The sequence below is a fragment of the Chroicocephalus ridibundus genome, chromosome 3, assembly GCF_963924245.1.
Source record: "Chroicocephalus ridibundus chromosome 3, bChrRid1.1, whole genome shotgun sequence".
NCBI classification, from domain to species: domain Eukaryota; kingdom Metazoa; phylum Chordata; class Aves; order Charadriiformes; family Laridae; genus Chroicocephalus; species Chroicocephalus ridibundus.
This window is the reverse complement of record NC_086286.1, coordinates 106,365,955-106,379,554: the sequence shown is the minus strand read 5'-3', so window position 1 is coordinate 106,379,554 and position 13,600 is coordinate 106,365,955. Positions and strand designations below refer to the sequence as shown.

The window sequence follows — 13,600 nt, the reverse complement described above, 5'->3', positions numbered from 1 at the left end:
CCTCTTTACTGCTTATGGACTGCTTATTCCAAGAAGTCATTTAAGGTGTTGAGAACCTTGTCAATATGCTGGATTTGCTGTCATTTTACTGAAATTCCCCAAAGTAAACTTATTAGATTACTGACTGAGGCCACAGGAATGTTCCTGGTTGCTGCCCACCATTGCCAAACAGTAATTGTAAGGTACTTGACTCCATCTCAGTTTCCACAGGAACTGCTTGATGCTGCCTAGAGATACAACTTAAAGATGGTCTGAGGTGGTCATCTGGGATCAAACCCTTACCAGAGACCGGTGGGTAAGCTAGTCACTGGCTGCTCTAACTTGACAACATCATTTTGGCTGCTGGTAAAGTCCCTCATTCCTATTCAGGTGAAATTACCTGGAGCTAAATAAAACTCCAAAATGATAAGCGTATATTCCATGAGACAGACACAGGATTTTCCTTTGATTCCTGAAGAGGCAGTGGAGGTACCTGTGTGAGAAATTCGAAAGAAGGACTAGAGATTCTGGGTAAACCTGAAACACCAGTTAGACTAAACTTCGTGACTACAGCTGTGAAGCAAGAGCCTAAGTACTAAAGGGCAGAATAACTTGTTCCAGCGAACATTGTTAAGACATGCAGACTGCTGAAGGAGGAACAAAAAGGTTCAACTGCAAACCCAAGCTTGTATCGTCACCTCATGCTATTTACCTGAAGCCAACCAGAAGCAACTGAGGAACTTGCATCCAGGACTACTGGACACAGTCGGTATTATTCTTATTTATTATTCCTGTGGGGTAAAAGAAAGTGGTTATAGTATCCCCAGTGATGCTGGGCACTAGGAGGTGAAAATCCTCAGGGAGGAGCATAAAGAAGCATTGACTGGCCAGGGGTCTAACAGAGTTATGGAGAGGAGGGAGAAAAAAATTATATGATTACATATATTTAAGTAGCATGTATTATGGAACATAAAGAGAAGCTTGCAAAATGGAAAGAGAGTAAGAAGGTTTTCGAGTGAGGTGTGAGCTTAAGGAGATAAAGAAGAAGTGAAGCAGCAATGTCTTATGCATTACAGATTAATTACAGGGCTAATGAGAGAGAGAAGCTGAGATTTAGAGAAATTCTTGGGAGAAATGGTTGGGGCAAGCAGGAGAGACCTTGAGAGTGTCTTGTATCAAAATAGAAATAAATTAGGATTAGAAGAAAAAGAAGTAGGAAAATTTAGTAGAATTAGAATTAGTAGAAAAAAAGAGCCTTGAATGGTCGTAAAAGAATGAGAATGGATGGTAGTAAAAGAATGAGAACGGATGGTAGTAAAAGAATGACAACGGAGGAAATACTGAAAGAATAATTGCCCAAAGGCTGTACTTGGTGAGGTCCAATTAAGCAGTGTACAGGGAATGTCCAGACGTCACAGGGTCAGCATGTGTATGATAAACATCCTGAACTGTGTCTACACCCAACAGAGCTTTTTTAGTGAGACTGGGATATATGGCACTACTCAACATTGGTTGTATACCTCCAGCACTTTCATTAAATGTTGAAGAAGTACAGAGAAATGGGGGATGATCTTGAGAGGGACTGAGGAAAGAATCTCCAGTTCTTCTACATTATTTTAATTATCTGAAAAGATTCAAGCAGGCAGGAAGAGCCAGTTTCATTGCTGCGATTTTTCCCATAACTTGATGTTCAAAGTCTGGACGCTTGGCAAATCTGAGTTTTTTAAAATTTTGAGAACACTGAGTGTTTCAAGACAACTATTGTCATTGCCTGTTCTGGAACATAAGGAGTTGATTAACTCGTTTAAAACTGACCAGAAGTGAAAAAGAGTTTGTAGAAACTGGTGCTGATCTCCCAGTACCGAGGAAAGCAAACCGGCCTGGGTAGATGAATATCTTATGCAATCTAAAGATGTTCTGAATCTTCAGCACACATGAAAGTCTTGTAATACATGTTTTCTGAAAGAAGTCAAGTATGCTTCCTATTGGCTGAGATGAAAAATGCCTTAAACAAGCATGTTCAAAGTGCTCCTTGGAGTAACTGTAGTTTGCATGTAGGAACACTGCATAAGTACTTGTTGGACAAGAATCAGGAAAACTTTGAGAGTATGTGTAAAACATTAACAAAGCGAGATTACACATCTGGTATTGCCACAGAGTTCCTTGAGGCGGGCATACAGTAAACCTCCCACAGACTTGAAGCAAAGCTCCCACAATTAGTAGTAAAGCTCCCATAGATTTGAATGCAGACTGCATATCAGTAGGTGGCAAAGGAGCAAATTTCATTTAAAAAAAAAAAGAATTCAAGAAGCATGTCACTGAAAATATATGATTATGTGACAGGTCAGCACAAGTTATGTGTATATGCATGGATCTGTGTCTGTAAATCTGCAAGCTTTTCTTAAACTTTGGGAAGAGAGGGCTAAAACCTTTTGAGAAGTCAATGATGTCTTGCCTTTTACAGTAGCAGTAGAGTTTTCCTCCTGTATTGGAACAATTACCAGCTCTGGTTTTATTTTTGCACATATGAATTAGTTGAACATACAGTATTACTGACTACAAGTTTTTGGTACTGTGGAATTAAAATATGAATAAAATTAACCTAAAGCTATTTTTAAAGTTATAAAAGTAACTTCAGTTCATTCACATGCTACTCAGAGGATGAGAGAGAGCCATAAAATGATCAGAGAACAGCCTTGTCAGGCAGGATTCCTTCCAATCTCCATCCCTTCGTTGCTGCCACAGATAATTTCTGGCCACTTCGCCATCACGCCATGTCTCCTGCAGACAGAAAACTCCCCTCTGTTGCCATAGCAAAAGGCAGAATTCAGGGTGGCTTATTCTGGACTTTTCTGCCCCTACAAGTCAAATCTTTACAGGATAAATAGTTGCCTGCAACGAATGGCTTAATTTGATAATAGGATTGAAACTCCTTTCTCAACCCACCCCTAAAATACATTTCTCAACTCACTGCCAATGGCAATAGAAGTACCAGTTGCCTGTATTCTATATTATAGAATCATAGAATCATGGAATGGTTCCACCCATACACACAAGCACTCATACATGTCCTATAATAGTCATCCTGCAGCCGCTGCACAACCTGTAGGCTCCCCTCTCACTGAAGGTCTCACTATTTGGCCTTGTGCCCTCCACACACATCTCCTAAGCCCCTGCCTTGAAGGTGTTGTCACACCACTGAGAGGGTACAAGTCTACTTCTGAAAGTACAAGGAGCAGGAGAAGGACTTGGGATCGCGGCACTGCGGTTTGGGGAATGAAGAAAAAAAAAAAGTGATAGAACTAAAGACATTTTTAACTATCATCAGCTATCTGTGTATTAGTAAATATAACAAAGGAGCTACTGATTCATTACTGCATGCAATATTTAATTATTAGTATGCTACCTGAAGGAAGTTTGGCGTGTGCCAACTAGTACTTTTCTAGACGATTCCTGGATATTGGTCCCATTTGAAGCAGGAGTCTGGTCAACGTGACTTTCTGAAGCCAACAATTCTATGGATGTTTTGGGAGATAGTGTGGGCCAAAATCATACTCAATGGGCTGTTGGGATGTAGCCACCCCATTTCAAAGTAAAAGGCAGCCCCCACATGAGAGGCTGTGTAGATGTAGCCATTGAGGCAACAAAAAGCAGGTACTGTAAAGTGCAAAAAATCCTGTTCAGTTCTTGACTGCAGGCAAGCGTTACCCAACCAGTATAAAGGGGCTCTTGGCTACAAGGGGCGGATCATTCAGACTGCAGGCAGGGCTCCCTGCCTGGAGGTGCTCTTTGCTCTTCCAGCCGTGGTGTTCTGAAGATGCCAAGAAAGCCTTCCAAAACCGAGACAGCGCAGACAGTCAGGAACTTTTTTGGACAGGGCATGCTGGAGCATCCAGCCATAATGGCTGCAAAAGGGAGAACTGAATATGACATAATATGGAAGATGAGCCTCACTGCAGGAAGAACTATTTTGAAATACCTGAAGTGATCATAATTACAATAATGAGGCACCTATTAAAAAGTTGTCACTAAGTATGGTTGTAGTATCAGTAGATTCAGAAAGTAACACTAAACTATTACATCATGGCTACAGCTGGTAGTAATTAAAAAACGAGGTTTTGCTTGAGATGGCAAGGCAGGCAGCGAAGAGAAGGAAAATATCCAAGAAAGACAACAGACAATCTCTGATCTTGTTCTTTACAGTAGGATCACAGTTCCCTATATGTAAGTAAAAAAGTCTCCTGCCTCAAGGTGTTACAATTCAAAGGAATTCTTTAAAGACAGCTATGGGAAAAATAAAATTAGGGAAAGCTAAAACACATGCCCTTGGTGTATCAGCCCAATCACATTACTTGGGACAGTAACTTCTTCCAACACCAGCTCACCCAGCTTTTGCTTGTTGAGGGTTTTCATCCTTTTCATGTTACCCAGGAGAGGTCCAGCATCTGTTAGGGAACAGAAGTTATTAAATGAATACCCACAACCAGCTAGGAAGCACATCTCAAGTTCCTCCAAATTTTCTACTTAGCCTCTCTCAGGCCCTACAGCCCTTTTTCCCCTTCAGGGTTAGTCAATGGCTCTGACCGTATCCCAAAGCTTTGCAAGAAATTCACTCTAGCTTTTGTGCAAAGATGAATCCTTCTGTTGACAAGACCAACTTGCCAGCCCATGTCATCGGGATCTCTGTCACTTGATCACGAGTGTGCCCCCTGCATGAAACAAGTATTTTGGCTGAAGTTTCTTGCCTTGCATTTGCCGCTGAGCTGGGCCTCCTGGGCAGAGATGAGGTTGCTGGTGGGAAGTGGTGGGTGACTCACCCCAGTGGCAGACGGGCAGTCTCTGGGCGTGTGGCCACGGCACCAGCCAAACCCTGGTGTCCCTTGGGGCTGTCTGTAGAGGAGCTTGGAGGGAAGGTGTAATGCCTCACACCCAGCACATTAGAAGGAGACATACATGGTAGACTCTGTTCCCAGAGTGTTTTCCATAAGCAGCTGGGGCTGGCTGCCTGTATCTAAACTGCTGAGGTGGCGTATCAACAGGTCTTACTTTTCACAGAGCTCAGGACAGGGCATCATATTAGCAATTAAAAGCAAACGCACAAATTAGCAATTAAAAGCAAATGCACAAACCCCCTCCTGCCCAGTTATCCTGCTGCTGTGTCAGGACCCAGCTGTCCGCAGGGAACGGTGGCACTTCCCTCTCCCCGGCTGGAAACCGAGCACCCGTCAGACTTCCAGGACTGATTTCCCAGCTCTGGTCTCTCACCACGAATAGACTGATTTATGATTTCGGCTATTCTAGGCAAATCCTCCACATAAGAGAAGTTGTGGCTTGATTTGATTTGATATTTTGGGCACATATTGATGGAATCGCCAGGTCCGTTGTGGGATTGAGATTTTCCCTGGTGAAACTTGCAGTCACTGCCAGTCACACTTGTCGAAGCCAAACTAAATCACAGAATCGTAGAATCGTCTCGGTTGGAAGGGACCTTTAAGATCGAGTCCAACCATCAACCTAACACTGCCACAACCCACCACTAGACCATGTCCCCCAGCACCATGGCTACCTGTCTTTTAAATACCTCCAGGGATGGCGATTCCACCACTTCCCTGGGCAGCTTGTTCCAATGCTTGACAGCCTTTTCGGTGAAGAAATTTTTCGGTGAAGAAATCCCGGGCGCGGGGCTGCAGCCCAGCCCGGTGTGGTTTCGGTGGGCCTGCCCCGGTGATGCCCGCAAGATCCAGCAGGGCTGAGTCACTGGGATGACAGCATCGATTTTCACAAGTATGGAGAGAATCATGTAGCAGAACTCCCGTGACATCCATTTAATAATTTGCTGTCTTTAATGAAACTGGATAATTACAGGTAAATGTACTGGCTATGGCATCACTGCTACTTTTTTTTTTTAAATTATTTCTTTTTGAACAGGTGCCTGTTAAATATTATTAACTTTTCAGTGGTGGTGATGGGACTACTGTTTGCTGAAGACAAACACCTTCCACACACCCACCCACGCGGCCTGCTGCCCCCCCCGCAGCGCGGAGCGCCCCCCCCCCCGCCCCGCCCAAATGGTACCGGCGCCGCCTCCCCCCGCCGCGCCCCGTGGTTGGGGCCGGCGCACAGGGGGCGGTGGCGGCGGGCGGCGCATGCGCAGAGCGGGCGCGTATGGCGGCTGCCCGGCTGAGGGCGGGCGTTGTGGGAACGGCGGCGGGACGGGCCTCCCGGGTCGGGTGGGACCGGGCGCTCCCGGGAGGCCGTGAGAGCGGCTTGCCGGGCCCGGGGCGCTCCCGGAGACGGGAAGGGCCGGCCCGCCATCGAGGGCAGCGCTGTGGGTGAGGAGCGGCGGGTGTGAGCGAGGTTTGTGCGGCCGGGGCCGGCCCCGCAGGGCTGCGAGAGGGGCTCGGCGGCCGCCGGGACGGGGCGGGGGGGGGTTTGTTGCCGGTGTTTGTGTGGGGGAGGAGGAGCTGTCGCGGTCCTGCTGGAGCCGCGCTGTTCAGGGACTGTCCGTGCCATCGGATTAGTGTGTTTTACCCCGTTTTTTTCCTCCAGGAGATTGTGAGGGGGCCCCTGGGGCTTCACCTTTCAGTCTGTCCTGTCAGGTGTGGGGTCCTCGGACAGGGGCTATCGGCCCTCGGACCGGAGCTGTCACCCCGCCGCTCCATGTCTCGAAGGGGGACATCAGCGAGCAAAGGCCGGGGTGAGCAGTTCCCTACAGGATCTGCGTTGCCGTGGTGGCATTTGTGTCACGGTGAAGCGAGGCGGGAGCAGAGAAGCCGTGGCTGCCCCATCCCTGGAAGCGTTCAAGGCCAGGCTGGATGGGGCTTTGAGCAATCTGGCCTAGTGGGAGGTGTCCCTGCAGGGGGGTGGGAACTAGATGATCTTTAAGGTCCCTTCCAACCCAGACTATTCCATGGTGTCAGCAGGGTCTCTGTACTCAATGGTTATGGTGGCTTTTTCATGTGGCTCCCACCCAGCTCCCAAACGTGTTGTGGTTTTCAGCATTTACAGGCTGTTGTGGGCCTGGTGGTCACGCTGATGTCGCTTAAATCGTTCATAAAATTAGCTGACATTCAAATATTTCAGTATTATCTGGCTTTTCCCTCTCCACAGATCTTGTGTGTTTGAACTACGGTGTGTTCAGGAAGCTTCAGCTAACTTGAGGCACTTACTGCTGGGCTGTTCAGTTAATTACACTAATGTTGTTAATAATACATATTAATGTTGCTTGTCTACATTCCATACTCTTCTTGCATTTTTGGAATATGTTTTCTGTTGGAAAGTGGTTTAATGTTCAGAAACTGATTGTCTTGTTTTGAGATATGATCCTGAGAGCCCTTTTCTGTGTAAGTGGTGCAATTTACTGGATTAAGTTCTTGTAGTTTTATGTCCCGGATCTGTATTTCAAATTCTAAATTGCACCCAGAGGTGTAGCATGTGGTGAAAAATCAGCGAGGGAAAAGCAGGGGAGTAGGAGAATAATGGATTAGGAGGATAATCACACATTGTTGCTGAAATACAAGTTTCATAAGTAAGAAAACAGAGCTTGCTTCTTGTATTTTCTCTTCCTCTTTCTTGCCTTCCTCCTTTGCCCTCTTCAGCTTTTGTTTCTGTGCATTACTTTGCACTTGTACAGATTTTGCAGGCCTATTTTTAATCTTAAACACATTGCTTAAGCTTTTTTTGGTCTGTCTGTGTACCTGTTTTCGGCACGGTGGTGCCTAATGGCAACAGGACCAAAGTCATAACTGCAGTGGAAGTGTGTTCTCTATAGTTTGGAAGCTATGTATATAGATGACTTAAAAATTCACTTTTTTTTTTTTTTTTTTCCCCTCCTTGTCCAGATGGAAAAGAAGAGTTCATGGTTTCTGGTTTGCGTAATAGCAGAGGCTAAGTAGGCATAAAGGAGACCGTAGTGCTGGTGAGAAGTGTCAAGCCCCTTGCAAGGCCTTGCTCTGTAAAAAGAAGACATGAATCCTACAAACGATGATCCAGTGTTTGGGACCATTTTTGACTGGGACTATCTTTTATGGGAAGTTCGTTTGACATTTTTAGCTGCTGGTTTTTTAATCTACCTGGGAGTATTTCTTCTGTCTCACTGGTTGTCTTCATGGATAAGTACCACTTATCGTGCCTTGTATGCAAAGGAGAAGGTGTTTTGGAATATGGCAGTCACACGTGGTGTGTTTGGACTTCAGAGTTGTGTTGCTGGATTATGGGCTTTGCTCATAGATCCTGTTTTTCATGCTGACAAAGTGTATTCACAGCAAAAGTGGAGTTGGTTTAACTGTTTAATAGCTGCTGGATTTTTCTTGCTTGAAAATGTAGCTGTTCACATGTCCAACATTATTTTTAGAACATTTGATGTGTTCTTGGTAGTTCATCACTTGCTTGCTTTTGGTGGCTTGGCTGGTCTAGTAATTAATGTGAGATCTGGACATTATCTACCTTTGATGGGAATGTTGCTGGAGATGAGTACTCCCTCAACGTGCATTTCCTGGATGCTTCTAAAGGTAAGAACGTGATCATTTTCAAATTATGTTTGTAGCAGTTCTCATGCATCTCGCTTTTCCATTGGTAATCCGTGTGGTTTGTCTAGATAGCTTTTCATCTAAAACTGCATTCATCTAACTGATACCCATGTTATTATGATGCCCGCTTTTGTCGTGATGATGTTTCTGTGGTCCTCCACATAGGTTTCTGTGTGATGCTGTGTGCATGTGGATAGTGAGATGGTATAGATTCAGTCCAAGTTTGAGATGCCGTATGCACGTAGAATATCATAGCTTTACATGAAAAAAAAAAAGCCTGACAGTATGTGTATGTGAAAGCTGAGTATTTGCATTAGTTGTACAGATTCCTCTGTGCCTTATCTCAAAGTAACAATCTCACTTCTGCATACTTTCTGTTCTTGTTTTTCTAGGCTGGCTGTGCTAATACCTTTTTCTGGAAGGCAAACCAGTGGGTGATGATCCACCTGTTTCACTGCCGCATGATTCTTACTTATCACATGTGGTGGGTGTGTATTTTCAATTGGAATTCTGTGGTGGAAAACCTGGGACTTCTTCATTTTATTGTTTTATTCTCTGGATTATTTGCTGTTACACTAATACTTAACCCATACTGGACATACAAAAAAACTCAGCAACTCCTCAGCCCAACTGACTGGAACTTTGAAAATAAAACAACGGAAAATGGAAAATTAAATGGTGAAACGCATCAAAAGAAGAGGATATAACGCTGAAACAGCTGTTTCCTAATAGGGTAGCGGAAGAATACAATGCAAAGTAATTCTTTGCCCATGAACTAGAAGCTTTTGCAAGAAGCTCATTAACACAGTGATTCCTTGCTGGTTGTATTCTGTATGCACCAGAAGTATTTAAAAGCATTGTTTGTGTTTCATATGCGCATACGCGTAAGATCTTCAACCGCTTAGTTATAAATTATGTCAACAATTTTGTCAGATTGGACAGTATTTCATGATTTAGTAGTGTCATGTTCTCTAATGGTATCCTTTGTCCTAATGCTTCAAAGTGGCTTAACAGTTAATGTGTCTATTAAGCTCAGCTTGAATCAAGTTTAGCTTGAATCCTGTTTCACGTACATCAGAGATACTGATACTGGAAATTCTGTTAAGTTTTACATTAAGATCAATTATGACCCAAGTTAGGTATGCATGGGTACCTAGTTCTGTGTGCCATTAAATCATTCCAAATGGCTGAATTGGTCAGTGGTAGAATGCAGTCATGGCTGGGCTTTGGGTGGGGTTTTTTTTGTTTGTTGTGTTTTGTTTTTTTTTCTTGTTTTACGTGCACTTTAGGAAGATAATTGTTTGAGTGTTCACTGTCAAAGTGAGTTGTAGTTTCCAGGTTGCCCTCATAATGGGATGAGTTCGTATCTACCACAAAAAAGCAAGTAGGAATGCAGGCATTCGTTATACTGGTGGTCTAGCTAGGTAATCAATCTAGCTAGGTGGTCCCTTCTGGACTTGAAATCAATTAAATACAGGAGGCAATGATAGAACGTTTGACTCTCTCATCCTTGAAAAGATTGCTGGTTGATTGGTAAAGTTATTTTCTTTTTAAGTCCCACACGACAGATCATGCAATTAATTCCGCTAGTGCTCCTGTTATGGTTCCTCTTATTTTTGGAAATTCTCTGTTATAGAGGGTTTTAGAAACTGAGATGACTCCTCTGTGGAGGAAAGCCCATATTACCCCCTTTAGGAGTTCAGTTGTTGTTTTAAGTATTTTAATTTTAGTTTGAAGAACATAAAAAGTAACACTAACAGTCCTTTGCGCTTTATCTGCCACATCACTAAATCTTTCCTTGACCTAAGGAATAGGATTGCTTTTTAGATAGGAGGGGCTTGGCAAATTGTGGTGGATGTTCTCCCGCTAATAGTATTGGTCTGACGGTTACTGGGTGAAATTTTGGACAGCGGATGATGGTATAAAGATCACGATAGAAGAGAGTGACACCTAGTGGCAGGAGAATGACAAATACATTAATTAGTTTTGACACCCTTAACTATTGAGATAAAAAGCCCCTCATTTGAAACTTTGATACGTGGTGTGATGTGACTGCTACACAGGTTTATTTCCCAAAGTAATAAGACTGGGCAAGGCCAAGCTGTGAAGGATTTTAGGTCAAGACATGTGTTAGAGGCTTTGTGTACTGATCTGTGGTGGAGCAGACTGTTTTAAATATGTAAGGGAAACTCTTGTGTAAACAACCCCATTTTATTAATTTTTGGTGAGAATGTCTTGGATTTTGTTCTGAGTGAAGGGAGGAAGCTAGTGGTCAGCTTGCTGTGTTCTCTAATTCACTTTGTGTGAGCACAGAGCTGAAGGGCTGCTCTATGAGGGAGAGGAAATGTCTTACTGTTAGATCACAAGTGTATAGCTGGATCTTGTTGATAACGATCAAGTGGTGAATATCTGAAATTGCCCAGTCAAAACTATGCTTAGAGAATCCTAGTAATTTTACACAGCAACACTATCTGTTATCCTGCTGATACTCAGTAGAGAGAAGTTAAATTTTGAGCTACCTTATTATTTCTAAGCAGGCCAGAATGAGTTTGCAGCATTTTGGCAGGGTGGCCTGTCTGGATGCCATCCTACAGAAAAAAGGCTTCTCTAAAGCTGAAAAGTAGGTACCTCTCCTGAGGGGTTGTGTGTGAGAGAGAGTACTGTTAAAAGTACTTCAGAAGGAAGCAGATGGATGAATTCCTCGGAAACAGAACCCAAATATATGATCCAAATGCATATCTTGCAGAATCCAAACCTCGTGGAAGATGGAGAAGTCACCAGATAACAAAATGATGGTACGCTCTATGCAGCTTAAAACTTAAAGGTTTGGATTCAGTGAAACAAGGTAGTAATTACAAAAATCCCAGATACAGAATTCTGAAGAATCCTAACAGAAGATGGAAGCATCAGAAGAGAAATAAGTTTAGGCCAAGTGTGTAATTCTTATAGTGGCTGGCTAAAGGAGGTGAAGTTTCTATATGCTAAAATAAAACAATATGGAGGGTTGGGGTTAGTAGTGAATTTGGGACTGATAAGAGTTGAGGTGTGGTCAAAGCAGCCAGGTGGATAGTTATATCAGTGGCACTAGACCTCCAAAGTTTAATATTTTGTATTTATTAATATGTATAATGTTATTAAGAGGATTTTAAATCTTTCATTAAAAGTATTTTTTATCACAATGCAATCTTTTTAGTATGCATGTATGTGAGGGTTTTTTTGTGCAGATACTGTTATGGCATATCTCGAAAACCTTTTGCATGTCTTAACCATCTAATTAATAATACCTAAGAGCACCTGTTAACGTAAACGCTGCTAGACCTGATAGAACAAGAGAGCTATGCACTAAAGCAAATAACAGCGCTCAGTTTATTTCTGTTGGAGTGAGGGGACTTTACAGTCCAGCTAGAAATAGAGCAGGACATAAAAATACAGACAACCTTTCTTCTTCATCTTGATGGCCTACAGTTGCAGTTCTGTTGCACAGAACCTCTCTTTTTTTTATACTTGAGTGTTTTCTTCACTGCCTTTTGGCTGCTTCCTTCTAGAGGATTTTCTGGTTTATGATTGTGGATGACCCTCTCATTGCTCTGAAACAAGACTGAAAAAATTCTCTGAGGGTGTTGGTGTCTAATTACTCTTATAACTAAATGCTGCTTTTCAACCCAAAGGTAGACTAGCCATAGTAAGTTTATAAATTTTGTTAATTTGAAACTAATCCCAGTCCTGTTGGACCTGTTTTATAAGGCCTCATCTGCAATCCAATGTAGAAAAATTCACAGTCAGCTTCAGTAGTGGCTAGATCAGGTCACAGGCTGTGCTGCTGCCATAATCTGGAAAACTCTTGCATAATATGTTTTTGGGTGAATTTTTTGTTTGCCTAGGTGCAGATTAGAAACTTCATCCTGCTTTCTTCTTGGACAGGCTTATTCAAGGAGTGCTGTATTTGTCACCTTTCTGTCTGAAACTTTTTTTAAAAAAAAAAAAACAAACCACCACCAACAAACAAACAGAACACCAAAAAATAAACCCAAACCAAACAAAACAATGATGGGGGTGGGGTGTTTGGGGTTTGGGTTTTTGTTTGTTTGTGTTTGGGTTTTTTGAAGAAAAATGTCTAATATAAGACACCCTGGCCAGGCATATAATTCTTACTGTCCTCATATAGCATTCCTAAATCACAGTTTGTGTTTGCCTCCGTTTGTGTCCTGTCTTATGTTTTTTACAAAATCTGTCATAGTTTCCCCTTCCGCCCACCAATTTTTCTGTAAGATTCACTCTTGCCTGCGGTACTGGTCATGATCTTGCAGCCATCAAATTACCACAACAATGTCTTTGTCTAATAGTTTCCAACACGTACTGTTGGGCCCTCTTTCCACTAAATACCCATGTCCAAATCTTTCAGGATTTTTTTGGTTTTTCCTGATAACACATTAAACGCTCATGTCATGTATAGTTTATAAGATGCCTTTCTTAACCTCAGGGAGACTCCCACTAAAAGTGAATTTAGAAGTGTTCAAGTCTTAGAAGCAAATTCAAGTCTGCTCTTGTACAATAGAACGTTTGTTGAATGGTGCAGCATCTTTACACTGTGTACATAAATAAAAGTATTTTATTGAATAATTGTCTACTGTGAGTTTCATTTACTGATGAAATTAATACCTATTATTTTTTACTTGCTATTTGTAGCTTAAACAGTTTTTGCAGTGCATACACTAAAAGATGACTTGTTTATTTTGAAATATTCTGTTAAACTTGGCAAAGGTAATGTCATATCCACGGCAATAGCTATAAAACTTGGAAAATAATGTCCCTTCACCAACATTTAACATTATTAACACAAGTATGTTTAGTTACATGACTAAAACCCTAGAAGCTGTGCTATATGTAAGTATGTATTAAAAACAGTTAAAAAGCATCACATGGAAATGACCCTTCTGGCTTGTGTATTTGAAGTGTGTTGCCTATTTTTGCATTAGGTTCTCACTGTGAAGATGCTTCATTTGGTACCACATGACACATCATGGTTTAGTATAAGCCACTTTAATTTTTAAAAAAAAAAAACAAAACAAACCCAAACTTGTTTCATTGCTAAA

The 13,600-nt window shown here is 42.4% G+C and overlaps 1 protein-coding gene across 4 annotated transcripts; it reads left to right on the top strand.

The window, feature by feature from the left end:
* Positions 1–629: 629 nt before the first annotated feature.
* On the top strand, positions 630–11,686 carry CLN8 (CLN8 transmembrane ER and ERGIC protein). Of its 4 annotated transcripts, none has more exons than XM_063330358.1 (3): positions 630–744; positions 7,821–8,489; positions 8,900–11,686. In XM_063330358.1, exons 2-3 carry the CDS (start codon positions 7,947–7,949, stop codon positions 9,212–9,214), a joined length of 858 nt encoding a protein of 285 aa, XP_063186428.1. In that variant the 5' UTR covers positions 630–744; positions 7,821–7,946; the 3' UTR covers positions 9,215–11,686. The 4 variants fall into 4 exon arrangements, with proteins under 4 accessions (XP_063186428.1, XP_063186425.1, XP_063186426.1 ...); XM_063330355.1 differs by lacking the exon at positions 630–744 and adding an exon at positions 6,119–6,311; XM_063330356.1 differs by lacking the exon at positions 630–744 and adding an exon at positions 6,119–6,336.
* The last annotated feature ends 1,914 nt before the right edge of the window (positions 11,687–13,600 follow it).